Raw genomic sequence first — 27552 nt, forward strand, 5'->3', positions numbered from 1 at the left:
CTGGTAGGGGCTTTCCCTCACAGAGGGAAAAATGACTGCAAGATATGTTTGTTTCTGACAATTAATGCAAACTCAGCTACAGAGGGCTCTTCCATATTGAGATTAGCGTACTTGCATTAGTCTTCAGTGCCTGTCACTTACAGAACAGAGAAAAGCTGGTAAGGCTGTAAACTACTTATGAGTGTTTTCCACATGCTCCACCTTCCTACTTTTAGAAAATTCCCAAGGATATCTCCTGCAACTTATTTATAGAGCCTGGTACTTAGTTATATTATTGATAGTTTCTCTCTTCCTCCTCAGAACCAGTGAAGTGCCGTAATCCAGGAAATCCAGAGCACGGCCATTTATATGGGGACACGTACAGTGTTGGCAGTGAAGTAACATTTTCCTGTGAAGAAGGGTTTCAGCTGACAGGAGTGACTAAACTTACATGCATGGAGTCTGGAGAGTGGAGCCACCCAATACCATATTGTGAAGGTGTGGTTCCTGAGGAGAATGCATATTGTAATGTGTGGTGTTAGAGAGACGGAAGGGGGAAAGTAGTTCTGTAGAGCCTTTAGAGACCACAGCAGCTAATGGAACCTTGTCCTAGCAGACCTGGGTGTCAGTGTTGTCTTAAGACGACAGAAGTCTCTGTCGTCTTAAGAGATGTAAGCACCAGTTGAAGCTTTTCCAACAGTTGTCTATTCATAGTGGTACTTTCTTATACAGATTCTCCCAAGTGTCAAAGGTGTAGACTCATCTCATTTTAATGCAAGCATTAAAAGTGTCTTTCTTCTCCACCCAGCCTCCCGTTTTCAAGGAACTTGTGGGAGCTTAATGTCTTAAAGATCATTAACTATGTTTCAGTGGATAAAAAGCAACCAGAGAGGACAAGCTGGTGCACATACATATACACAGTATAGTTGCAGAAATTGTTACTTTAGAAAACCAGAACTAATGAGGTGAAGCAACAGGGTAAAATGAAGGGGTGACAAAGACAATGCAAAAAAACAATTACTTTGTCCATAGGGAGGGGTGGATATGGAGTCCTCTTGACAGTCAAGCGTGTGGTTTGTAGAACAGTTCCAACTACCTATTTCCAGTTAGTCCAATTTCTCAGTAAGAAATGTCAGTTATAGCTTAGTTAAGAACCCAGTGTAACCTAGGGCTTTACACCTCTTCAAACCTATTTAGAGAAAACAAAGCAAATCCTGATTTTCTGTTCTTTTTTGTTTGTATTCTATCAACCTCTCTTGTGATTCTGTCTTTTTAAAGCTATATCCTGTGGTGGTCCAGTTATTCCAGAGAACAGTGCCATTTTGGGCTCAAATTTTACTTACCACAATAAGGTGGTGTACAGGTAGGAATTCAGTATGTTTAAAGTGCTATATTAATAATTGATTGAGAATCTGGCAACAAATGAGAGTACGGCTGAATTGAGAGAGTGGTTGAAATGAAGGAGAGGAGCAACATGGGATTAAAGTACTGGAAACACATTTGGTTATAGCAGTGGCTACTCACTAGCAGAGATGAATGTTTACTCCAGTACTGCCTCCCTGTGCCCTGCAGAGAAAGATGGTGTATGCAGGTGTGGATGAAGAGAGAAAAGGGATGGCTGATTACATTGTGCATAAAAGGCTCTGTGTTTGATGGCAACTCTTTTCTTCTAACTCAGATGCAATGATGGATACAACTTAGTCGGTGAAAAGGAAATTCTGTGCCTTGCTAGTGGCGTTTGGAATCATCCTCCCCCCTCCTGTGAAATGGTGACTTGTCCTAGCCCACAGGATATCAGCAATGGAAAGTACACACTCACTGGCACAACCTACCTTTCCTCTGTATCATACACCTGTGACAATGGATACAGGTAAATGCAGGAACATTCCTGAGCCAAATGCAGGCAGCATGCTTGCTAGAAGGTCTAACTTATGTCTGAAAGAGGCAAAGCTGGGATCATTGCTCAGAAAGATAAAATACTAAAGTAGAATTTAAAAAGACTTCTTTATATCTTGAAGGTACTTTCTGTATTTCATCCTAAATTGGAGCAGTTCAAGAAGGTCATTCAGGATTTGCTCTCTCTCTATATATATATGCAATGCTTTCATTTTACCATCAAGCTCAAAGACGTATTTTGAAAATTCAGAAAAATAGTTGTCATTATTTTTGATAGTTCTCATTTGTCATTAAAGATTATCATAACCCTACAGCTTTAGCGGATACCCAGTATTATTTTTGCTATTTTTTTACAATGCCTTTGGTGAAAAAACCTTCTGGAGTTACTAATTTACTCCTTGAACTCTTTGTAGTAGTTATTTATTCTAGGCTTTTATTCTGTTTTATGTTTGTAAGCAATTATATAGGAAACACATTTCTAATATGCTGCAATTAAAAATTAATACAGTAATGCTATATCCAGGGATGTGTCTTTAAGTGCAAATTTCTGCCTCTCCTGATATCTGCTTGTACCTCAAGCAGATTTACTCTGACATAAGTGGTCTCATATGGACCTGTTTAGGTCTGAATTTTTTCTGTATTTTCCTGCTGCAAGCATTCCCTTGTCCAGATGCGGACAGGTACGTGAGGTGTGCTCATTTGGTGAATGTTTCAATTGTGTTAATACAAATGGATACCTCAGCTGCAGTCCAGTGTAGTGTTAAGTCATAGGTCCACAGTGTGGGCTTATCTGTACCCCACTAAACAAGGCAGTGTTTTTACCAATGTCAGTGAGGTTTTTGATCATGGATTTAGGGCATATAGGCAGCAAATACCACATCAGTTGTGACTCTTTCCCTTTACCTGTGTAGCATAGATTGGTGAGAGAAGTCCTCTCTCCTGTGGTCACCAGTCCAGGGGAAGCCCTCCCAAACAGTGTCCCTCTTATGCATTATTTCTGGACCTAAGTGTGGACCCAGTCTCTTCCTTCAAGCACCTCTTATGTGCTTTTGTCTTAAACGTATTGCCACAGGTAGACAGAGCCTACTGCCCTGACAGGGGCCTGTGCCATATCTGTAAGGGCTTTACAGGTCAGTGTTGTTCTCTTCCATTAACCCCTGAGCTCATTTCAGTCAACTAAACATGGGGGTCTAATACTATTTGAGACTAAATTGTAGGGAATCGGACACATCTGTGTAGGGCTCTCAGATATGGCATGGGACCTACATGGAATCCATAGGCAGCTGATGTAGCAGCTGGAGGCCAGGGGTTTCACCAGGGCATCTCAGGCTGGTGTTGAGTACCTCTGTTTAGACAACTAAGTCACACCTTTTGTACCAATGCATTGCTGTTCCCTCAGCTAAGGAAACCAAAAAATACCATCAACTTCAAATGTATGTGGCCATTCACTCAAGCAAAATCCTTTTTCTCCTGAAGGAATTGAATGCCTTTTTGTAAAGAAACCTGAACTGGAGCATTTCCTTCAGTTTTCTGAGTGAAGATAGTGTTTAAGTCTTTGAGTGAATCAGGTCTGAGACTGAGGCCTAGTTTAAGTCTCAAGATTGGTGAGGTGTTGATGGCATACAAGTAAATCTTTAAGCTTAAATAAATATTTAAGCACCCCGTGGCTTTCTTTTGTGGCTCAAAGATGGGCAAAACTACAGCAGAAGTTATGTGTGTGTCTGCACAGTGCATTGAGGCCCCACATGAATTCCACCAGCTCTCTCTTCAAAATAATCTGAAGACCAGCTTTTTTGACAGCATCAGCAGTGCTTTTTCATGAACAAAGGGTGAGATTCTGGCCTCTACTGAAGTCAGTGAGAGACTCCCCTTGGTCTCACTGGGGCCAAGAAGTCAGTGAGAAGCAAAGCACCTCTTCCTGTCTCTGTTCCTCACCTGGACTGAAATGGCAGCCTTAATAATCATCTTTGTGTCTCAGCCTTCAGGGACCTTCTGTGCTTGTCTGTGCATCTTCAGGGAACTGGAACAGCACACCTCCAGCTTGCAACGTTGTCTCTTGTGGATCCCCTCCTGCTATCAAAGATGCAGTCATCAATGGGAAGAACTTTACTTTTGGAAACACGGTCTCTTACACGTGTAAGGAAGGGTATGTAGATTAGCAGTACTGAACAAGTAAAACTGGTGCACTGCTTCACAAGTCCTTTATAACTGCACACTAATTCATTTTTACTGCTTCTGTTAACTCTGGAAATTAAATGTGATGGAGATTTTTTTGTGGGCTGTCAAGTTAGTACGGGGGACACAGGCATTTCTTAAAGTAGTTTCACAGCAGCTGAATACACTCTAGACGAGGAGAATGGAGAGGAGTCATGGGAATGATAGACCAATTCAACAGAAAGCCCTCTCCCTTGGAGTTAATACAGAACTAGTACTTCTGTGGTAAAATCAAGGCTCTGATCGTAAAAAATTCCCTATGTCTCTTCAGGCTATAAGAAAGCTGTTTGGTGTGTCTTGAGAACTGTTTGTTCTGGTGTTCTAAATTCTGCTTCCTTAAAACTCTGACTCCTCATTTATTGAGGTGCATTATTTTTCTTTGATTTCTATCTACTCAGTGTAGTGACCTTTTCAGATCACATTTCATCAAAGGTGAGGCTCCATTTTGATGATGTCGAGCATGAATGTAATGCTGGACTCTGATCCTGCAAGAACCTTTGCATGTGCTTCTCTTTACAGCCTGTGAGTAGTCCCATTGAGTTTCTTGAAACTGTTCTGTTCAAAAGGCAGAGCAGGTATGCAGAGCTTTTGCCAGGTCAGGCCCTAAGTGACTGCAGGACTTTCTGCTCCTTCTTGATGTAAAAGGGCAGATTGATAAGCCAACATTTTTCTTACAAACTGGCATTGCATTATTATTTGAAACATAATTGAAGCAAAGCATCCTTATTCTGTGTTCTTGACTGTATTATGATTAAAAAAGCTGCTTCTCTTTCCTGTGCAAAGCATTTTAAATGGGATAGGATAGCAGCATTTAAAGAGGGTCACAGCTGTCTGTGACAATGAATAGAGTGGATCATATTAAACATTGGCACATAATAGGCTCTTTTTCTGGAGTCCAGTCACGAGGCTTTGAATACAAATCCTGCAGACAAGACAAAGCGCTTCTACAGATGTTGCCATCAAAATCTGAACAACCAGTTTCCAGCCTGCAGCTGGAAAGAGTCACTGGGAACTTTGCAGTAGTTATTGTTTCTTTGCTTTCTGTGAGAGTACACCACAGAAATTTCGACAGTGAGGAAGAAGATTGTCACGGGTACTGTGACTATACTGTTGCATGTTTAAGCAGCAGGGTTTTAGGTGGAGTGATGAGCAGCATGGAGTAATGCCTGCCACTGCATCCCAGAGACAGATTAGAGAAATACAACTACACTGAGAGTAATCATGTGGTAGAATTTCATTGTAAAAGATTATTATTTTTTTTCTACTCAGCATTAATTTCGTTGTAGTAGTTTCAACCAAAATGGAAGTTCAGGAATGGTAATCAGGTGGACAGACGAGAGAGAAGCAATATACACAAGGTATGCTAGGATATCCCTCATTGTGATACTTCACCCGTGGACATGTAGGCTTTAAGATTTTCCTCTTGAAGTTGACCATAGCTTTTGTAAAGGATCCTGTTCTTCGGGGGTGCTAGCAAGCAAGCTTGTACTGCAGGGGCTTCAGGAAACTGTAGGTGGTGTTTGACAATGCTTGTCTTTTTGACTTCCTGTGTGGTTTCCTTATCCACAGCTACACGTTAGTTGGCCCCGCAACCATAGAGTGCTTAGCCAGTGGTGAGTGGAGTGTGAGCCACCAGCAGTGCCTGGCAGTATCCTGTGATGAACCACCCCATGTGGAAAATGCATCACCAGAGAGTGGCCACCGCCTCTTTGGCGATATAGCTTATTACTTCTGCTCGGATGGCTACAGCCTGGCTGACAACTCTCAGCTGCTTTGCAATGCAGAAGGGAAGTGGGTGCCTCCAGAGGGCAGGGAGATGCCCCACTGCATAGCTGATTTCTGTGAAAAGCCATCTACTGTCTCATACAGCATCCTGGAGTCCATTAGTAAAGCCAGGTTTGCAGCTGGCTCCATTGTGAGCTTCAAGTGTATGGAAGGCTTTGTTCTGAACACTTCAGCCAAGATCGAGTGCCTTCGAGGGGGCCAGTGGAATCCTTCTCCTTTGAGCATCCAGTGCATCCCTGTTCGCTGCGGAGAGCCTCCCCACGTTAGCAATGGCTATGCCAGTGGGACCAACTACAGCTTCGGAGCAGTGGTGGCTTACAGCTGCAATAAGGGGTTCTACATCAAGGGAGAGAAGAAGCGGACCTGTGAGGCCACTGGCAACTGGAGCGGCAGTTTGCCCACATGCCACCCAGTGTCCTGTGGAGAACCACCACAGCTTGAGAATGGCTTTATTAAGGTACAGAATGGGTTTTCTCATCTGCCTGGTACCATAGCAAACTGAATATGTCTTCACAATTGCCACGGTTAGCGTTTTCTTTCTTCTGTTTTGCTCTCCTGTTAAAATTGAGGAAGCACATGACTGGATGGAATAAGCAAAGGGAAAACCAGGTGGATTTGCAGCAGAATCGTGTCTGAAAAACATGGACAATTCCATGGGATTTCCTGTAGCTTAAAGTGGGTTTTCAATTAGGAGACTCAAGATGCCATATGACAATCAATTGACTTCCTTAATGTCTTACTCTTCATTTGTTTGGTCTATGGGTGGCTTTCCAGTGCCATATGGAGACATTTGAAGTACTGTTGCCAGTTCACAAGCCTTGCTACATTGCAACAATGCCTGGAGTTAAAAATCTCCTTGTGGCAGCCCAGACCTGTAACAACTACTTAACCTGTGTTGTGCTTTGATGCACAAGGGTAATATTGTGGTAAGGAAGATTGAAAACACTATTGTAAAGATTTAACTTCGAATTTTTAAAGCATTTTTCTTCTGAACATCCCCCCTCCTTCCTTAAATCTAGCCACCAGGGAATCTGCATTTGCTGAAAATCGGGGGGGGGGGGGGGGGTGCATCTGAGTTCCTACATGGGCTTCCAGCAGTAATAACAATTTCTGTTCAGATTCCCACACTGATATATCCTCTAATTAATGCATATCACTCTGTGTTGTCTTCCTTAGGTAGGATCACTCCTCAAATACTCCTTCTGTCTTCCTGTATACACATCTTCTGGCCTCATGGGTCAGGAAGTGGGAAAGCAGAGGAAATATTTCTAGCTTTTACCTTTTATGCCTTGAATTTTCTGTTTTCTTTTGATGGTGCTCTCAGATTTCCTGACAGCAGAGTGCATCATTTGAGGCAAGACATTTTGTGTCAGTTATTTGCATTCATTCCTTTGCAGACAGCCTTTACTGCTGTCTGGGATTCAGCTAGAAGCTAGACCAAGAGAACACAAGAAATTAAATCAGCCTGCTACTGCCCCGGTCATGCATCTTCATTTCAGACATGTCCCCGTCTTATCTGTTTTGCAGGAAACAACTGGACGCTTCTTTGAGAATCAGGCAAATTATCAGTGTGAGTCTGGCTACCAGCTGGTTGGGAGCTCAGTGTTTATCTGCCAAGCCAATCGGCAGTGGTACAGTGAATCACCTCCTTACTGTGTTCCCCTCAGCTGTGGAAAACCACCACCCATCCAGCATGGCTACTCCAAGGGAGAAACTTTTGATATGGGTTCCAAAGTTGAGTTTTTCTGTGATGAAGGCTATGAGCTGATTGGAGATGTTTCTTGGACATGTCAGAAGTCTGGGAAATGGAGCAAAAAGCAAAGCCCGAAGTGTGTGCCAACAAAATGTCCAGAACCACCCTTGGCAGAAAACCAGCTGGTCTTGAGGGAAGTGACTTACCAAGTTGGTGTTGTACAGTTCTCCTGCAAGGAGGGTTATGTTTTGCATGGCTCCTCTGTACTGAAATGCTTGCCCTCCCAACAGTGGAATGATTCCTTTCCCTTCTGCAAAGTTGTACAGTGTCCTGCACCTCCATACATCCCCTTTGGTGACCCTTTGACTTCATTCCTTCATTTTGGTAGCACTGTGAAATACATCTGCGTGGATGGGTTTTTACTGAAGGGTGAGTCTACCATCAGATGCCAGGCTGATGGCTCATGGAGTTTGCCTTTGCCAGAATGTATTCCTGTGGAGTGCCCCCAACCAGAAGAAATTCAGAATGGCATTGTTGATGTGCAGGGCCTCACTTTCCTTAGTACAGCCCTCTATACATGTAAATCAGGCTTCGAACTGGTGGGGAACACAACTATCCTCTGTGGAGAAGATGGCCAGTGGCTTGGAGGAAGGCCAGCTTGCAAACCTATTCAATGCCCAAGGCCTAAGAAGATCCTCAATGGCAAATACTCATTCACAAACTTCCATTATGGGCAGACTGTTAGGTATTCCTGTGACAGAGGTTTCCAGCTCCAAGGGGAGGAAACACTGAGATGCCTAGAGACAGGGGAGTGGAGTACAGAGGTTCCCTCCTGCAAAGCCATAAATTGCCAGCCCCCTCAGCCCATCGAGAATGGCTTTGTGGAGGGTGCAGATTATAGCTATGGGGCCATGGTCATTTACAGCTGTGTGCCAGGCTTCCAGCTGTCTGGCCTTGCCATGCAGACCTGTGAAGAATCGGGCTGGTCTAGCTCCACACCAACCTGCCTCCCAACAGACTGTGGCCTGCCTCCTCACATTGACTTTGGGGAGTACGTGCAGGTGAGACATGGGGAAAGACGTTCTGACCAGGAGAGTGTTACAGAGAGTCCCTCCCTTTCGCATATGTTACTGGCTGACAATTTGAAAGACTTTAGAAGTTCTTTGAAGGAGGACAGTGCAATGCAGCTCACCACTTTCCTATTTGGAACTATCATTTTATACACATGTTACTCTGGCTACGAGCTGCTGGGAAACCCTGTTCTAGCTTGCCAAGAAGATGGGGCTTGGAACGGCACTGCCCCTGCCTGTGTTTCAATAGAGTGCACCTTGCTGTCTCCCCCAGAGAATGGTATTTTACATTTCACTGAGAACACGCTCGGTAGCGCGGTGCAGTACACCTGTAAGCCAGGGTTCACACTTGTTGGCTCCGATACACGACTGTGTTTGCCAAGTCGGCAGTGGAGTAACACTGCTCCATACTGCAAAGCAATAACGTGCAACTCACCTACCCAGCTTATGAATGGGAACATAAGAGGGGAAAACTACACATATGGCAGTGTTGTCTACTATGAGTGTGATCCTGGATACCAGTTAAATGGCCCCACAGAGAGGAGATGCCAAGAGAACCAGAAATGGGATGGCAGTGAACCAATTTGCATTCCTGTTTCCTGCAGCCCACCACCAATTCTAGAGAACGGTCAGGTGACTGGAGAGGAGTACACGTTCCAGAGACATACAGAGTATAGCTGCAACGAAGGTTTCCTGTTAGATGGGGACAGGAGTAGAGTCTGCCTCGCAAATGGAAGCTGGAGTGGAATTGCTCCAGTTTGCAGAGCTGTGACCTGCCCTGTGCCACTGCCTCTTCCCAACGGGAGAACTAGTGGCTCAGATTTTGGCTTTAAGAAAGAAGTGCACTATCACTGCAACAAAGGATACAGCCTGCAAGGAGTGTCTACGCTTACCTGCCAGGGTGATGGTACCTGGGATTCAGAAGCTCCACACTGTGAGCCAGTCATTTGTGGACCTCCTGAAGACATCTCCCATGGCTTTCTGAATGGTTCAGGCTTTACCTATGGGGAATTTGCCCAGTATGTGTGCTTCCCTGGTTATGAGCTGCATGGCAATCCTTTACGGCAATGTTTGTCCAATGGCTCCTGGAGTGGAAGCCTTCCATCTTGCCTACCCTGTCTGTGTCCTACCCCACAGGTTCAGAATGGGGTTGTTCTTGGTACAGATTTCAGCTGCGGGAAAAGTGCCCAGTTTCAGTGTCTGGAGGGCTTCAAACTGCTAGGGCCTTCTGAAGTCACCTGTGAGGCAGCTGGCAAGTGGAGTTCTGGGTTTCCTCGCTGTGGGCAGATTTCCTGTGGCTCTCCACCCATCATTCCAAACACCTTTATCAATGGGAGCAGCTCTGCAGAGGAGAACACCATCATCTATACCTGCTTGACAGGTTTTGTCATGCAGGGGAGTCCAGAACTGACTTGTGTGGAGACTGGTGTCTGGAAGAAACCATACCCAAGCTGTGAGCTGTTAAGCTGTGGCCCACCACCTTCTGTCCCAAATGCAGAGGTTCTTGGGAACACTTACACCTATGGGAGCAAGGTCCAGTACAGGTAAGAATGCTGCTGCCATTCTGTTTCCATAAAATCTCTGAAGGAATGAAGATGGAAGGTTTATGCACCCTCAGTTAGTGCAAGTTTTTAAAAGACCTGGAAGAAAAGTTATGCCCTATCACATGCTCAGATTGACAAAGCCCACATTCCCATACACATATAAAATATTATTTGGACCACTGTCAAAACTCCAGCAAGGTATTTCAGCCTGTTGGGCTGCACTCCTCCACCGCCTTTAGTTTCCCATTCCCCTTTGCTTTCCTTTTCTCCTCCTCTGAAACACTGGTCTGGACATTCAGGTTTTCTTAGCAGGTGGCAGCAACAGTCAGCAGGGTGTGCAATTTTTCTCCCCTTTTGGCACCCCATTTACGTCTTCCTCCTGCTTCAGGTGCCTGTTGTAATACAGAAGGGCTGATCTCCCTCTTGTCCCATTTTCTGTACCGCAACACTGCACTGTGAGCAAGTGTTGCTGATGCGAAGTTACTCTTTTGTCAGATATGAGAGAAAAGGCTTTATGTTAATTTCCTGAAGTGTGCACACTGCGGATCTCTTTCTCCAAGGTGAGGAATTCCTTGGCAGAAGGGGAGAGGGCAGTAGAAGCCAAGAATGGTATGGGACAGAACTGGGAGATGGCACGTGCATGAATTTAACAGTATCAGTCATTTCCATGCATCTTTAACAAGGTGAAGGGGGTGCTTGTGTCTTGCCTTTCTACAAGTGAGCCCACTTGTGCAAGCCAGTTGAGTTGCTCTTGGTGAAGCACCGTGTGGAACAGAACAAATCAGCCTTAAATGTCTAAGCAAATGGCCTGTGATCAGCCTAAGGCTTAGTTTGTTCTTGGAAGAAAGTGAGATCATCTTTAGACTTGCTTGGCACTCACACGCTGTTTACCTAACCAAAAGCCCTCCTTGCAAAGGGAAGGGCTGTTTACCTAACCAAAAGCCCTCCTTGCAAAGGGAAGGGCGGTGCAGGAACTTCACTAAAGCATTCAGTACCCTCCAAGCACTAAAGCCACCAACTCACTTTCCATCCGTGCTGCAGCAGTATGAAGCAGCTGAAGATGAAGTCTGAAGCTTTCAGCTCTTGCAACAGAATAAACTCAGTCCAGGCATGCTTCTTACAAGGTTACCTTGAAATAACAGAGAAATCCCAAGGTGTGTTTATGAACAACTAATGCTGAAAAATGACTGTCTGACTTTGTAATTTATGGGTTAGCTCATCCCTAGCTGTGTCTCTGTGGTCAGGTCTTCATGCTGTGTTGCAGATGCCTGGAAGGCTACACAATGGTGACAGAGGTGGATGTATGCATTTGCCAGGAAGATGGGCAGTGGTCTCCTCAAAGTATTTCCTGTTGCCCCAGAAAGTGTCCCCTCCCAGGAAATATCACCCATGTAATCGTACTTGGGGACAACTTCACTGTGAACACAAACATCACTCTGTCATGTGTAGAAGGCTATACTCTGGTGGGAGCAAGCACATCTACATGCAAGGTATAGTGTTACTTGCACTGTTTTATTTTGCTGGCTTTGTTGAATTCAAGAATTCTCCTCATGCCCTCCTTAGCTTTTGGCCCCTAATTGCACACAATAAAAATATTTAAAGCATGTCCTGCAAAATATAATATGCTTCCTTGTTGCCTAGTAAGAGCAATTATTAGTTTTCCATGTACAGACTTTCAGAACTAGAAATTATTGATTTCTTCTTCCTCAAAAACTAATGCTGTCCTTTAGAAAAGCATTCCTTTTATCACATTTCAGGGAATAAATCACGTCTGAGATTTTAAAAAATTATGTCCAAGATTTCTAATGTATTTTGAGGATTGTGTGCAGAGCTTTTTTTCTCCAGAATAACAGGCAGCACACATTTTAATCCACTGTGCAGCTGTAGAAACTTCAATCCTCTGTCTGCTAAAGAGTAAACATCCTCATCAGTTCTGCTCGTAACCTCTTGTCGCATTAGCTGCAGCCTGGACTTAAGCTTGTAAATAGACTCTTTAAAGTCAGTAAGTCTGCTCATATGAGAAAAGCTGAGCATGTGTGTTTTTGCAGAATCAGCACTTCATAAGGAAAGGTTTTCCCCTTATTTTGCTGATCAAAGATCTGTGGAAGTAGGAGTAGGTGTGTTTGATGAGTGTCTTCTGAGGTATTGGACTTCCCTTAGAGAGTCTGGGAAGGCAGCTGAAGCACTTAGTCATGGTGTTAGACATTCAGCCAGGAGAGAAGTACAGAACGTGGAATCAGGCAGCTGTAGTTTTCATTCTTCTGATGTATTCCCTGAGTACAATTGACTTTGTACAAGTGAACTTGCTTTTCCAAGCTTCTATTTCCCCATTTACTTTTTGTTCCTTCTGTCTTGTAAGTCTAAGCTGAACATACCTGCCAAAGCTGAGCTCCAGTCTATGTTGACATCTTAAAAGTGTTACTTAAATTACTGAGTTTTATTAAGGATTGCACATTAACCACATCTGTACACCCACAGCCATTGGATGCTTCTGCTATGATTTTCCTAACTTTTTCATTTAGATATGAATTAAGCATATAAAGTGGTGCCTCCACACTTTTAATTACATTTATTTTTCAGGAGAGTGGCATTTGGGTGCCCCCATTTTCTGATGACATCTGCATTCCTGTGTCCTGTGGGACCCCAGAGTCTCCAGAGCATGGATTTGTGGTTGGCACTAAATACAATTACAAAGACGTGGTTCTTTATAAATGTGATTCTGGCTATGAATTACAAGTAAGCAAGCTCAAATCTCCAGCACTCTAAACCTTCAGTTATCATTTTCAGTTCTTATGTGATGACTGTGAGAATGTATTATGTCTGGTCCATATTGATATACTGCCTTAACTGCCACAGAAGTTGGGTATCTGCTGTTGTTTTTGTTGTTATTGTCTGTAGAATGCTACTGGTATGTCTGGCATAGTCCTTGGATAACTTAAGGGTATAATTGAAGCAAGTATAAACATCCTGTTCAGAGATACATGTTCAGCAGATACCTTTCAGTGTTTTTTTTTTAATTGAAGCTTGTTTCAGCCCTCTGCAAATACAGCATTATATATTCTTGTGACCATAAATCATGGAAGAGTTAATTTCTCATGTATTGCTCTCTTAAACTGTTTCTCTGTCCAGAGTTAGATTGCATTCTTCCCTCAATTTCATACTGTCCCAAGCACTATGGCTGCTGCATTGTGCCTTTCAAACTCAAAGCTCCTGATAAACTCCACTGCCCTCAGTTCCATGACATTGCTAGATGGTATGAAAGTGATATCTCTTGTTTTAGTAAGGCAAAGAGATTCTAGTTTGTTCAATGGCAGCTTTATTCCGTGATGGAGAAGGGAACAAAGTTCTTTGCTGCCCATTATTTTTATTATGAGCATTGGGCTCTAATCCCCACCTGAGCTCTGCGGTAGCACTGCTGTCCCATTATCAGTATTCAGGTTAGCCAATTCAGAGCTGCAGTGAATTCAGAAATGAACGTATGTTGCTGAGGCACAGCATGGCCTCCACCATCCCCAGGTGATGGCAGAGTAGGGCACAGTCGTGTCCAGAGGCATGAGGTGGTGAGGTGTCTCCAGGACAGAGGCTGGCTCTTAACTCTGTGTTTTGTGAGTACCAAGTAGAATTCAGGATTGTGCTTCCTTCATACTGTTGTAACACCAATAATAAATTAAGAACTTCATGCATGTGAATTCACCCCGTCAGGAGTGAATTCACCCAGTCACTCAGTATAAAAATAAGGAGAGTTTAGAGAATGCTTAGGTAACAATAAATTTAATTTGCATTATGTTGCACATATGTAATATCACTGGGGATGGAGGGGTGGGTTGGTATTAAGACAGATAGGTAGAATTGCTGTTTCAAGTAATTTTTGGAGGTAATAAGCCAATGCTTTCATACAGTAAAAAGTCCTTCCAAGTTCTGTATTCCAGCTTTGCCACCTAGCGTCAGCCTGTCTCCCTGCTGTTGAAGAGAAGTCCTGCTTTTTTTCCTTTGGGAAGTAAAGTCCGTTGGGTGTGATGCCGTACAACACTCATGTCAAACAGCTGCCCTTGTCAATGGGTCTGCTTTGGAATGAAAGTACATTACCTCAAGGGACAAATTTAGATGTTGTTCTCCATGCCTTGGAATAAAATAAGAAATAAATCTTGGGCTATTAGACTGGCTATAAAGCCTGTACGTAAGAAAGAAATAACATTATTTATAAGCAAATGTAAAGAATGAATGTTTGGGATGTGGTCAAAATCAGTATGTTACATTTATAAAACACAAGCTTGTAATGTTGTTGAAAAAATGCTAGTTAGATTTTCTGTGAGTCCTGGAAGGAGAAAATTTGTTATCATAACTCATTCCTGGAAACAAGAATGGTAAAACTGACAAGAAAGATGATACTCCAGGGAGAAGGACAAGAGAACGGACTAACTGGCCCCACAAATTTTTGGTTTATAAACAATATCCATCACTTTGCAGGAGGGAATTCTACCCTAAACTGCTAGACTTGGGCTGTAGCATTTAACTATCTCTTTATGTGTGTTGCACATGGAGGGAAGAAGTCCTGGCTTTGCTGGATACTGGAGTTGATGGGAGAAAAGACTTGACTAAGTAAAGCTGTTCTTTGAGCATTTTCTTTTGTTTCACAGGGTGATGCAGAACGGACTTGCCAAGAAGACAAGCTTTGGAGTGGTTCAGTGCCAGTGTGCAGAAGTATGTTCCACCTGAGTTTATCACTTAATGTTGGTCAAGGGTGATTTTACACAACAGAAAACACTAATGCTCATTTTGCTTTATAACTCATACTGTCCGCATTTGCCTAAAGATTTTTGGTAAGTACCACTGATAAAAGCCTGGAAGAGTTGCAGAATTACCGGTATGTGCAGGTAATAGTGTGAAGGGAATCACTACACCTTTCTGCCTTGCTCCTGTATCCCTAAGAAAGCTGTGCAGACAGCTTCCAAGTCTAAATAGTTCTGACACTTGACGTCATGATTTCTGGGGTTACTGAGGACCTCTGAACACCTTAGTTGCCAGGAGTCGCAGGTACTTAGCATCCTCAAATATAACTCCATGGATACTCATTCTCAAAGGTACTTCACTTCTGTGAGATATCTGATGCCCACTGGCTGCAGTGCCAAAATAGGAGTTGTCTACATAAATACTTAGGTGGACTTCAGCTGTTGGCTGTAAGTGGCAACAGTGGAACTTCCCAAGGCTTCCTGCCAGCAGAGGTGCAACATATTTTGTCTTTTAGCAGGAACTGGAAGCACCAAGCATGATACTGTTCCGCTAGTCCGGGGCAAATATCTGGGAATGTCCAGATAAACATGGTGTTCTTTCCCTGTTTCTCAGAGTAAAACCTGTGGAGGAGCTGTGAACAGGACAGGCCATATGCATTATGTCTGATTGGAACATATTCCTTACGTTATAGGAGTATCATGTGGACCCCCAGTCATGATAGAAAATGGATCTGTTCAGGGAGAGGAGTTCCTGTTTGGCAGTGAGGTTTTTTACAGCTGTGACCCTGGCTTTGAGCTACAGGGACCAAGCCGAAGAATTTGCCACGTCGACAAAAAGTGGAGCCCCTCTGCTCCTTCATGCACACGTAAGTAGCAAGCAGAGCAACATGGTGGCAGTTTTCCAGGGGAGCCTGGGAACAAACTGAGAGAGTGCTTTTGCTGGCTTCCTCCCAGTCTCCCCCTCCAGCCTGAGGGCGGTAACAGGAGGAGCCAGAGAAAAAGCCAGCAGAGAAGTTCTCATTGGCAGTTCCTCTCTGATCTGAAGGGAGCTCCTTTTGGCATATTAAAATGGCACAAGCATAGAGTCGTGCTCTGGTCAGTAGGGGAGGAGTGTGGCATGCTGTATTTGATTTGCCTTGCATTGTGGTGTGCAGGGCCTTGGACATCATGTGCTGGGATGGTTCGTTTCTGCCATGCCAAGGCTAATATATCCTGGCCATTCTGTGTGTCTGGAGATCAAGACTCTGCTCCCTAGGATCAAATCTTGGCTCCCTGTGCAGCGGAAGGTGATTAATTGTGGGACCATGGCAAAAGGATTTATGACTTATTTTGTACAGCTTATAAATAAAATGCCAAGATTTTATAGTCTTTACCCATAAATCATTTCCCATCTTCTCATGGTGATGTCTTAGTCCTTGCATTCTTCTCTCTCACCTTTGACCAATTTGCCTCATCTCCACAGTAAGTGTGGGACAGGGGGCAAGATCCTTCTTAACTACTGTCATTTTTCTTGGAGACATCTTGAGATCACCTTCCACTGTACAGGGAGCAAAGGAGACTGTAAATGCAGCCTCTGGCCTGCTCAGAAGAAATATTCTGGATCACTCTGATTGAACACACCTCATAGCTTACAACACCATCAGATACATTTGGGCACATTCTCTCTCAGGTGCCTGCAGCCTGAACCCCAGGAGAGAGGGCAGGCAAGGCATTGTATAACCCTTCTCCGTATAATACTTCACAGCTTCTTTCTTCCCATCTTTCTGTTAATTCAGTGTGTGAACAGACCTGTCAGACAGTGTGTAACAGATAGACAGAATAGCCTTCGTTGTCTGTATAAAACCAAAAAGTTTTCTCCTCTCCTAGGAATTACTTGTGGGCTGCATCCCTCAATTGAAAAAGCAGAGGCCATTTCTACAGGAAGCACATACAGAAGTAATGTAACATTTGTGTGCAACTCTGGATACCATCTTGTTGGGCCCCAGAATATCACATGTCTTGCCAATGGGAGCTGGAGTAAACCCTTGCCATTGTGTGAAGGTAATTGTTCAGTTTCATGGCCTGATGCATTCTGATCTGGGATAGGCAATAGCTCCTCCCTTATGCATGCATGATCCAGGAGTTGAGCTGCTTTTGGGAAGTGATTCTGTAATGTGCATTAAAAATGGTGCCTGAAAAATGAAATGTGTCACAAGGAGCACTGCCTGTTAGCAAGCCAGAGATATTAGATATCATTTTTCCTAAGGTTTTAATCTGTAGTTTAACAAGCTTAATAAGAGATGAGGTTACTTGCCATCTCAGAAAACCAAACCCCTAACAAAAGGTGATGGACTCTGAGGACAAGTGACTTTTCTCCCAGCGGCCTTCTGTAGTAAATTATTAAGTTGATATTCTTTTTCTGAACTTTGGGCCCCAAGGGCAGTCTCAACAGCTCAGCCTTTAACCTCCACACTCCTCGCATGGACAAACACCATGAATACATCATGTGTACATGTTGCAAATCACTGCTTTCAGGTTGTCCCTCCGTAGGTCCAGTTCCTTACACCACAAAGCAGAATGAGTGCCGAGCAAGAACTCTGTGTCATATGGAGTGGGCAGTAGTGGGTGGAAACAAGGCTGCCAACACAAAAAGAGAACAAAAACTTAAGATCCCAAGTTTGAACAGATAGCCAGTATTGTTGGATGACTGTTCAAAATGTAAAGCATATAGAAGCTACTAAATTGCAGTATCATTAACTTTTAAGTATGAGTGTTCTCCATTCCTGGCCTCTTTGCCATGAAAATACGAAGTCTGGGCTTTGCACTTTTCCTTTCCCCTCAGAAACACACTAGTTCATTTCTTGCCCATCTTGCACTTCCTTTCAGGCTGTTCTTTTCCCTGCTGGGTATACCTCAGGTGTCCCAAGCTAGACTCTAGACGCAGCGTCCTGCTTGCTTTTCATAGCTGCTCCTGGCATTCTTACATGGAGCTGACATGTTGATTTCTCCACACCCAGCTGCACACGCAGCTTTAGAGGGAACCAGCATGCTGTGCCAGCTGCACCGAAGTAAGACAGATAATGATCTTCCACTCAAGGCAGGTGTTAGGTTCCTGTCACCAGAGCCATGAAAACTGCATGAGGGCCAGGGACCATCAGATGCAGTGTTGGGCAACCACACAACGCACAGATCACTCTGCAGTACAGTGCCCTAATGCTTTGCAGACCTTATGGTAGCAACCTGGAAAGTTGATAGGGGACATCCGCATCAGAGGGGAAGTCTCTAGTACCTAGCCAGGCACCTAAGAAAAGTCACACACTAGCAGTGCTGAACAGATGTCAAGAAAACTATCTTGAACAAGGTTGAGAGCAGCTACTTCACCAGCTCCTCTCTTCCTCTTGCCTGACAGCCTTGTGTCTGTCTGATAGTTTAATCTTCAGTCATCCCATTACACACACCACCTGGGAAAATAAAATGGAGAATGGGACGCAAAACGGAGTTTCTTGTTTAGCAGTGATAACCCAGCTTGGACTGTCTGCCTGCTTGCTTCAGAAACACAGCTGAGAATCTTGAGGGGAGCAATTAGTAATATAAGTGTTGGCATCTTGCACCAAACCCATCCTGCATCTCATCTGGTATTTCTTGTCAGGTGAAAAGGAAGGCAGAAAGGGCTGAAAGTTTCTGGGTTATCTCTCAGTGGCAAGAAAGAACAGTTTCCACGTTCTGCCCCACTGACCCCAGTGTGAAGTAATAAATGTGTCCTCTCCTCCCCAGCACTGCCACATTTTGCTGACCTGAAAAACATGTGGCTGTGGCTTTTTTCCATCACTGGGAGGAGCTCTTCCCTAGCTTGGCTATGTTTCCTTCCCAGGGCTATTGAAGCCTCCCTCAATGCTCTTCATGATTTATTAGTCTGTGGCTGCTACTTTAAACATACTGTGTGAGTAATTCAGGAATTGTTGGAAATCCAGGTCTAATACCAAGCTGAATTAATGAGACCTCTTCCTTTGCAGAGACCAGATGTGAAGTTCCAGTTTCCTTGCTGAATGGGAAGGCAATTTATGAAGACAATACAGTTGGCAGTACAATAGCATATTTCTGTGAGAGGGGATACAGCTTGGAAGGGGAACCTGCAGCAGAGTGCACAAGAGATGGAAGATGGAGTAATCCCTTGCCTCTCTGTAAACGTGTGTGTTTGCTTTGTAATGAAAAAGTGGTCTCAATTTGTAAGCACTAAAGGCTAGGCTGCTCTTCATTTAAACTGACAGTAAATGAGAGCAACTTCTGTAGATCTGTGTGGAAATGTACTGTAATTTTCCTCTGGAGTGGCCATGAGCAGAATTTGTCATTTGTAGTTTAAAAAATTAGTTTGGCCTACGTTGGGAGATTGGTTGATGTGCATCCCATTTTTACAGAGGAACAAAGGGAGCAGTTACTGAGACATGTTAAAGTATTAACTTGTCTGAGTGTATTTTTGTGACAGTAAAAGAATGAGCTGTGTTCTGCGTAGCTCCCTTTAGTTGGAAAGCTGACATAAAATGGAGTCAATTGTAGTCAACAACTTGATATATGAGGAGCAGGTGAGAGAAAAGTTTGGAGGAGAAGCAAAAGGGCGACTTAATTGTTGTCTACAATTGACTATTGAGAAGGTGTAAAGAAAAAAGAGCCAGACTCTTCTCAGAGGTGCACAGTGGGAGGATGAGATGCAATGGACACAACTTGCAACAAAGGAAATTCCAATTAAGTATTTGAAGAAACTTTTCACCATCATAACAATCAAACACAGGAACAGGGACCCAGAGAGGACGTGAAATCTCCGTCCTTGGAGATACTCACATTTCAGCTGGTCAAGTCCCAGAGCAACCTCTGACCTAGTTGGCCCTGCTTTGAGAAGGAGGTTGGACTTAATGGCTGTATAAATTATTCTGTGATTCTGTGAAATAGCACCTCACGCACGTGTGCGCTGTGCACACACACCCACAATAGCCCTTCTTGTTGCTGTATGCGTCTGTAACTAATTTTAAGATCTAGTGTAGTCTTATGGTGGTTAATTGAGACATTTCATTTTTGTATTAGAAAGGACTCATACAATTTTAGTTTCAGGAAACTGGCATCAGTTTCTGCTGTATAGGACGTCCAACCTTTTCCACATTCATTATGAGATCAATACACCATGCAAAAATAGCTCCGCAAGCCTACGGCCAGCAATAAATAAGATTATTGGAGAAATTCTAAACTCTAATGAATGTTATTGTAAGTCTTTGCTCAAACACCTGGATTTTTGCTGCTCTTTATTGGTCCAGCCCCTCAGAACAAGAAGCAGGCTAGGTCTGGCTCTTTTTTATAGCAAGGTTATGGTAAACAGGAAGGACAAGAGAAAATGGTTTGATAGTAACAAGTAGGATATTCCCCACTTAAATCCTTAGTATGTCTTCTGCTGGCATCAATAGAGTGTGGTAGCAAGCCATGTGACAGCAGAGAATCAAACCTTTTATTATTATTTTATGACCCAAATCTCAAAACTTTACATCAAATTACAAATTGGACTTGTGTGTAGCATCCATTTCTATTGCCTTTCATATGATTTGATTTTGAAATTTGCAGAAATTATTCTAAAGTATTCTCTTCCTTCCTTCCATCCCTTTTTCCTCCCTTCTCTTTTTCCCTCACACTCTTTCTTTGAACAGCAAACCCTTGCCCTGTGCCTTTCATAATCCCAGAGAATGCCCTTCTGTCAGAGGTGGATTTTTATGTTGGTCAGAACGTATCCATCAGGTGCAGGGAAGGCTACCAGCTGAAAGGGCAGTCTGTGATCACCTGTAATGCTGATGAGACCTGGACTCCAGCAACAGCTAAGTGTGAAAGTAAGTACATGAGGTACAGTTCCACAGGGGCTTAGTACTCTCCAGAGGGCTGGTGACCACAGCTGTATCACACAGGAGCGTGACAGCACAGACGTGTCAGCAGAACTCTCCACCTAGATGCAGTTATTCTGGAAGAAGAAAGTTTTTGTCTGCTATTGCCATTTGGAGAGATGGGTCACTCCAAGAGATCCAGGCACATAAAGGTGACCTAAGAAGCTCTACAGAAGAGCTATTTCTTCTTTCTTTCTAACAGAGTTGTTTCTTTAAAAGGATCCAGAATATGTCTATGTGGGTTGATGCCTCAAGAGCATTTGTCCTACTATCTTCTAGGCCCTACTGTAATTTTCTTCTCAATTTACCTTTTGCAAGCACTGGAGCTGGGATTGCTTGTTGGATACCCCAAATATCCTGAGAATGATTCCTGAGAGATTATGGATGATGAGACAAGGGTTGTAGGGAGAGGTGCTGCCTTTTATTGTATTTATTGACACTGACAGAAGGCATAGCATCTGTTTGCAGGCATGTCTGAAAGCTTTTTGGCTTCTTGCAAGCAATATTGTTTAGTTCAGACAATGACATCACTTCACTCTACAAACCAAGGCTCATATGTATCCTGGGACCATCTGAAAGTTTCTGGTCTATATGGTGGATACAGCCATTGTTGCATTACCTAAAACTGCTGTTCCTGGCCATCTCCCTGCTCACTGGGTGTACATACAGGTTCTCCCTGTGAGTGTCTGCACCAAGAAGAAGTCCTGCTTACTGATTTCCCATCAGAGGCATCTTTCTGGCACCTCCCAGGTCCTTTGTGCAAAGCACTATGTCCAGGGTTAGAAACTGTATCATGTAGGCATTGCAGGTTACTAGCCTCTGGGTGATTTCTTTTGTTTAGAGATATCTTGCGGCCCCCCAGCTCACACAGAGAATGCTCTGATTCGTGGTAGCTTCTATCAGTATGGAGACATGATCACCTATTCATGCTACAGTGGGTACATGCTGGAAGGGCCCCTGCGGAGCATTTGCTTAGAAAATGGAACATGGACAACACCACCTACCTGCAAAGGTAAGTATTTTTTATGAACAGAAGCATATCTTAACTTGGTGTAAGCACAGAGGTGTCATCCTAGCTGCAATAAAAATTAAAATGAAATTTTTGCTAGTTTCAGTGCAGTCATGGTTTCACTCAGGGCATTTAAAGTGCAGGGTGTTGCTTTATTTCAAAATGAAAAAGGGCTTCCTCAATTTTTCTCTTTAGTCCTTGCTAATCTTACATTTTCTTTTGCTACAATGTTGTATCCCACATCTAAGATCCTCTGTCGTCACATCTTTTGTGAGAAAGTGACAGAACCAGTCATTTTTCTGACATGCTGAACTGTTTCAGATAAGCACTGCCAGATCTTTTCACAGTCAAAGATCAAGCACTGCAGAAAACAAAAGTAAGAGATCCAATGGGTGCTTAGTGTCTCACTGTGTTTAGGGCTTGGCAGCTCCTGAAAATTGTTTTGCAATAAAATACTTAAGGATAGGTTGATACAGCTCACTAAATAATACACACTGCGTACTGCAGAAAATTCATGATTTTAACAAAATAACAAAGACAAAGTCTAGCCTTTCCACCCTTGCCATACCAGCAGGAAAATGTCACTTTTTGTTGTGTTGAGCTGAAAAATTCACTTGTTTAAACTACAGAATTAACTCTTCCACACAGGATATTCAAATAAATAAAAAGTTTTTAACAGAAAATGGGGGAAACCAACACAAAACATAGAAGAGATTATAAACTAAACAGTTAAAAATAGATATAAGCATCTTCAAACACTAACTTAAAACCAAGGATGAGGCATAGCAAAAGGGTTCCAAGGTCACAGGGCTTTGATGGAAGAGACCTTGCCATCTCCCATTTCTGTATCAGAAGCTTGACTAGCCTTCTGCTGCCAGGTAGCTATAGAGCAGTGAGTTAGGTGCACGGTGAAGTCTTACCTCAGATAGTGTAACAGCAATCATACTACAAAATAAGCCTTAGATATTTTGTTTAGAAATGTGAGTATTAAAAGCAAAAAACCTTAGGGCACATCAGTGACCAGTCACAAGCACCCCCATTCCCTAAGCTTGAGAACTCCCACAGAAGAGGAGAGGTGCCAGAGCGCTCATCTGGGAACATTAGAGCCATCATCAAAGTTGTCAGGTCTGCCTCTCCTCCTGCAAGTCTCAGCTCCCCGTGTTGAAAATAGAAGCAACAATACTTCCTCCCTCCTTGGCGATTTTCTGTTTAGGTCAGAAGCCCTTTGAAGGTGGAGGATTCTATACTGTGCTAAGCCTGACTAACCAGGGTCCCCTTGTCAATTTTTTAATATGAATTCTGACAGCAAAATATTACAAATGTTAAGACCTAGACAAGCTGAGCTGCCCTACTCTATGAAAGCAGGCACTCTGTTAAAATGCTGTATCTGATAGTTATAATTGCCTTGCCTAAAAATCATGGCTCAGTAGATCATTTTGAGGGGACCCAGAGCCAAAGAAGTGGGCTTATAACTCCTGAACGTTTCAGGAATAGAGAAGGTGCTCCTGAAAAACAGGTTTCTCTTGGTTATGTGACCATGGCTTGCCATTGCCATGAAGAATCACCTGTTGAGTAGCCAACTAGAGAAGATTTACAGTAAAAGCACCTGAGTTACTTCAGATGTCAAGAGGTATGCAAAAGTCCTGTTAGCAATTTACGCTCCCAGAGCACCGACCCCTTTCTAAAAAGTTTGCCAAGTATCTCGTCATTTCTTTCTAAACTGTGGTGGCTACAGAATTCAAGGGATCTCTGCATAATAGCTACTCTACCTAAGCTGGAATTCATTAGCAAAATTATTTGGATATTATCTCTTCAGATTGTAACACTTTGGATTCTTCAGCTGCCTCTTTAGTATCGCCAGCTTTACTTTTAATTCTTTTTTAATATTTATTAGTTACACAGAACCCTACTTTATGCCAAGGGCTGTAGTTTTCTGCTAAGAGAGGTTCTTGCTACTGCTTACTAGCAACCTGGAAGTGCTGATCTGCAAAGCACTGTCAAACGTGTCCTGTTTGCAACACCATGGAGTCTACTGGGACTGTTCAGAGGAATAAGTATTAGGGAAAATTATTTCAAAAATGAAGTGATGAGGTGGACAGATGATCAGGGTGTAGTGCAGGAAAACAAAGCAGAATAACCTGCCTTTTGGTGTATTAAGGGAGAGGAATAACAATTTCCCCACCTCTTTTCACCTAAAAAGGGGAATTAAAAAGGACCAAAGATGCTTCTGAGAGGACCGACCTGTGTTTTCATGACACATGTCAAAATAATCTTTCAAAACTGCTTTATAATTCATTTGAGGGATTTGCCTAACAAAAGGCCTACAGGACCCAAGCCTTTGTGGTCTACATCAGAAGCGACATGAAAGCACTTTTTGTAATGACTCATGCTGCATTTCTTGGTTTTAGCTCTGTGAGTTGATTATTAATGTGTCCTAAGCCTACTTGAGATGTTCTGGCCCAGTTGAACAGGTTAGTTAACGTAAATATTATAATTAAAAAGCAGACTTCATTAGCTTCTTTGGAAGAGCTCTCACCACAGCTGCACTTGCTTGAATCACTGCTGGTTAGAGGTTGCAGGCCAGATTCTGATCTGAGTTTCAGGGGTGAGAAGTATTAGCCTGGATCTGCCAGTCGTAAACACCTACAGGACTCGGCAGGCTGCACAGATGCACACAGCTTGTCTGACTCCAATTTTTTCTCTGAAATGCTCTAGAATCTGCGTTGTCTATTTGCCCTCTGCACACACCTCGCTGACTGGGAGTGGTCAGCGTGGAGCTGCCAACCAAAAAGTTCATACCCCATCAGCAAACAAGAGCATTACGAGAGGGCAGCTGAGGCATGGAGGAAATTGTTCACTTGCAACCACAGGAAAGCTTTTTGGCAAAGCTGAGAACAGATATCAGAAATTTATTTTTTCCCTTTCTTACCCATGTTTTTCTTCCAGCAGTGTAATGCTTTTGTGTCCTGTGGAGATAACTGTCAGGCTTAGATTTACAAAGGGATCTCAAATATTAACATTGATACCATGGATGTGAGATCTGCTACCACTAACTGAAGGCACAGTTAATGGTTCCCATTCTCTCCCCAGCACATCATGACTGCATTTGCCCTGCTTGCTTTTACAATAGCAAAAAAAGATAATGAGATCCCAGCTTAACTTCCCGCCCTGAGCCTTTCTCTAGTCTTGTCTGTTGAGTGAAGAATAATCCCCACAGCTACAGACACAGAGTCTCTGCCTGCCTAAATTGGTGTGTAACAAGTGCACACCTAGGGATGATACTGTCTTACTCATTCAGTTTCACAACCAGGGCCTGGGCAGAAATCCAGGAGAAGCCTATCTCTGCCCGAGATCCTGGGTCTCTGCGCGGGATAGAGTTGCCATCCAGAGTGATTCCTGTAACTCATGAAATATCCACATCTTCTCTGTTGACAGAGAGAGAAAGAACATATATTTCAGAGACCATTTTTCATGGGCTTTGAATTTAATGTGGGATATCATTTATACACAAATCTTTTACCTCCCATCCCTTTATACATTCATGGGGTATCGTTTAAGTGGTGTGGATCACACAAAGCTTTAATTGGTTTTTGATTCAACTTTCACAATTTTTCATTGCAGAAAGGAAACCTGGTTGGCACACTATTCTGCTTTAGTCAACACCCAGAGACAAGCTGTCTGCATAGTCATAGATATCTTGACAACAAAAATTGTTCAAAATATCTGTTAAAATATTGCAACTTCTGTGAACTTGCCAGGGCCTAAGGTCTCTTCCCATTCTCATTATCAGCTGACATTTGATGGGAAGACTCTTGAGATTGAAAAATAAAATGGCAAAAGCTTTGGCCTCATTTCAACAGACTCCAAGCTGTAGCTTGCAGCTTGGCACAGCTTAGCTGCAAGAGTGACTCAAGTTTGGCTCTATCAGGGGAAGATTTGCATTCTTTCCAATGTGGAGCTCAGGTCTGAACAGTGTTTCAGTGTGCTAAACCACTGTTTGTATTTAATACTAACATTGAACGAGATCTGAAACACTCAAAGCCTGAACTCGTATTTTGCTCACCTAGTAACTAATTAAAGATAGGATGCAATTAACAGTTAAGACAGAGTTTCCTGAGGTTACTTTGTGTTCATAACTACCACTAATTAGAAGTTGGTCTGATTACTGATTTGTTCTGTAGTATCGTCTCGTAGCCACAATTTTTGATCTTCTGTATATAGTACGTACACCAACATGACAAGGATTGTACTTCCTCCAATGGTCTTTAAGTCTAACATGTCCGTACTTAGCTTGCCACCCAATTTTGTAAAGTAGTCCTGGTTTCCCTGGATGTATTAGCTAAGATACAGTGCAATGTCATAGAAACGATGATGAAGTCCAAAGCCTGTCCAGTCCAGGCAACATATTGGACTAGCATGATAGAGTCCACTTCAAATTCCTCACTTTTATGATCAGGTGCTTATAAACAGGTGTGCGAGCCAAGGAGCACCAGTCAGCATGAATGCTAGGTGAGGTTTATAATCACACTTAGGGTTCCACAGGTAAACACTTCACTGTGCCACTGCTGTACCCTTGTTGGTCACTCCTCATTACACTGGATGATAGTGCAATAAAAATTGCTTGTTCTACCACAGTGTTTAATCTTACTTTCAACAAACCCTGTATTATGCCAGACAGCATTATCTTGATGTTTCATACCAAGGTTAGAAGAAAGTTTGATTTCATTTTAGAGTTAATTTAGAAGAGAAAAAAAAAGAAAAGGGTCATAGTTTTTGTTTGGGGTGGAGTTTTTCTGTTTTGTTTTACAAAAATGAGTGGGGAAAAACAGATAAAACATAGCATCAGCCTTGAAGCATTGTCCAAATAATTTACCCAACTATGCTAAAACTTCTAAGTTTTCATTCTTGCCATGGACAATTTTTGATTGTCTTAACAGTTCCCATGCTCTTGCTCACAGTACCTAGTCAGGCACACAGAGCCAGGAAACGATGTAGCCCTTGAAGTCAAAGTCAAGTTATGTTTCTGAACTTCACCACATTTGTTTGTTCTACTCTAAACTTTACAACTGCAAAGATCTGTACAAGGTGCTGAATTACTAAGCTTCTAAATAACTGTCTTGAGTTTGTCATGAAATTGTATTGTTTTCAGCTGTCTGTCGGTTCCCGTGTCAGAATGGTGGTGTTTGTGAGAGACCAAATGCCTGCTCATGTCCAGATGGCTGGATGGGTCGTCTCTGTGAAGAGCGTATGTATATCATCCCTAACTGTAATTTTAAGAATGTTGTAGGTAAGACAAGTGAATTTACTGCAGTGAACCAGGTGGGAAAATTAAAGACATAAGAGCCAAAAACATAAAAATCATTACTTTTTTCTGCTTGACGAATTAGAGAGAACATTAAGGACCATTCTAGACAAATTACCACCCCCTGACATCTCCAAACCAAAACAAGCACTTTTTTAATGTATGCAATTTTGTTTGTGGATGCTCTTTCACTGTAGTTGAAGAACAGCCTGCTTCCGTTCTCCAAAGTCTATTTCTAATAGCAATACATGATAGTTTTGGGGAAAGCACAAGGGTTAGAACAGAAGAGATGTGAGTGTTCTGCAGGTGGCTGCATTTGTTTCTTGGCTTCCTTTTTTATCAGTCTGTGATTATGAACCTGATCAATTCATGTTCAAATAATACAACTGTGTCACCTTTTCCATGCTGTCCTTCCTGACCTGTGTACCTGTAACCC

General features: G+C 43.0%; 1 protein-coding gene across 2 annotated transcripts in view; it reads left to right on the forward strand.

Annotated features, from left to right (window-relative positions):
* SVEP1 (sushi, von Willebrand factor type A, EGF and pentraxin domain containing 1) overlaps window positions 1–27552 on the forward strand; it is a 135039-nt gene that overhangs the window by 97496 nt on the left and 9991 nt on the right. Inside the window, exons 33-47 of one of the 2 annotated variants that reach the window (XM_072860597.1) lie at window positions 301–477; window positions 1258–1342; window positions 1658–1849; window positions 3854–4021; window positions 5659–6331; window positions 7402–10181; window positions 11446–11671; window positions 12762–12917; window positions 14819–14882; window positions 15604–15777; window positions 16778–16951; window positions 18904–19077; window positions 20578–20754; window positions 21647–21817; window positions 26964–27059. In XM_072860597.1, coding sequence (XP_072716698.1) covers window positions 301–477; window positions 1258–1342; window positions 1658–1849; window positions 3854–4021; window positions 5659–6331; window positions 7402–10181; window positions 11446–11671; window positions 12762–12917; window positions 14819–14882; window positions 15604–15777; window positions 16778–16951; window positions 18904–19077; window positions 20578–20754; window positions 21647–21817; window positions 26964–27059 — 5487 coding nt within the window. The remainder of the gene's footprint in view (window positions 1–300; window positions 478–1257; window positions 1343–1657; window positions 1850–3853; window positions 4022–5658; window positions 6332–7401; window positions 10182–11445; window positions 11672–12761; window positions 12918–14818; window positions 14883–15603; window positions 15778–16777; window positions 16952–18903; window positions 19078–20577; window positions 20755–21646; window positions 21818–26963; window positions 27060–27552) is intronic. The other variant, XM_072860598.1, reaches the window with a different exon arrangement.

Source organism: Ciconia boyciana, chromosome 4 (genome assembly GCF_034638445.1).
Source record: "Ciconia boyciana chromosome 4, ASM3463844v1, whole genome shotgun sequence".
Classification (NCBI taxonomy): domain Eukaryota; kingdom Metazoa; phylum Chordata; class Aves; order Ciconiiformes; family Ciconiidae; genus Ciconia; species Ciconia boyciana.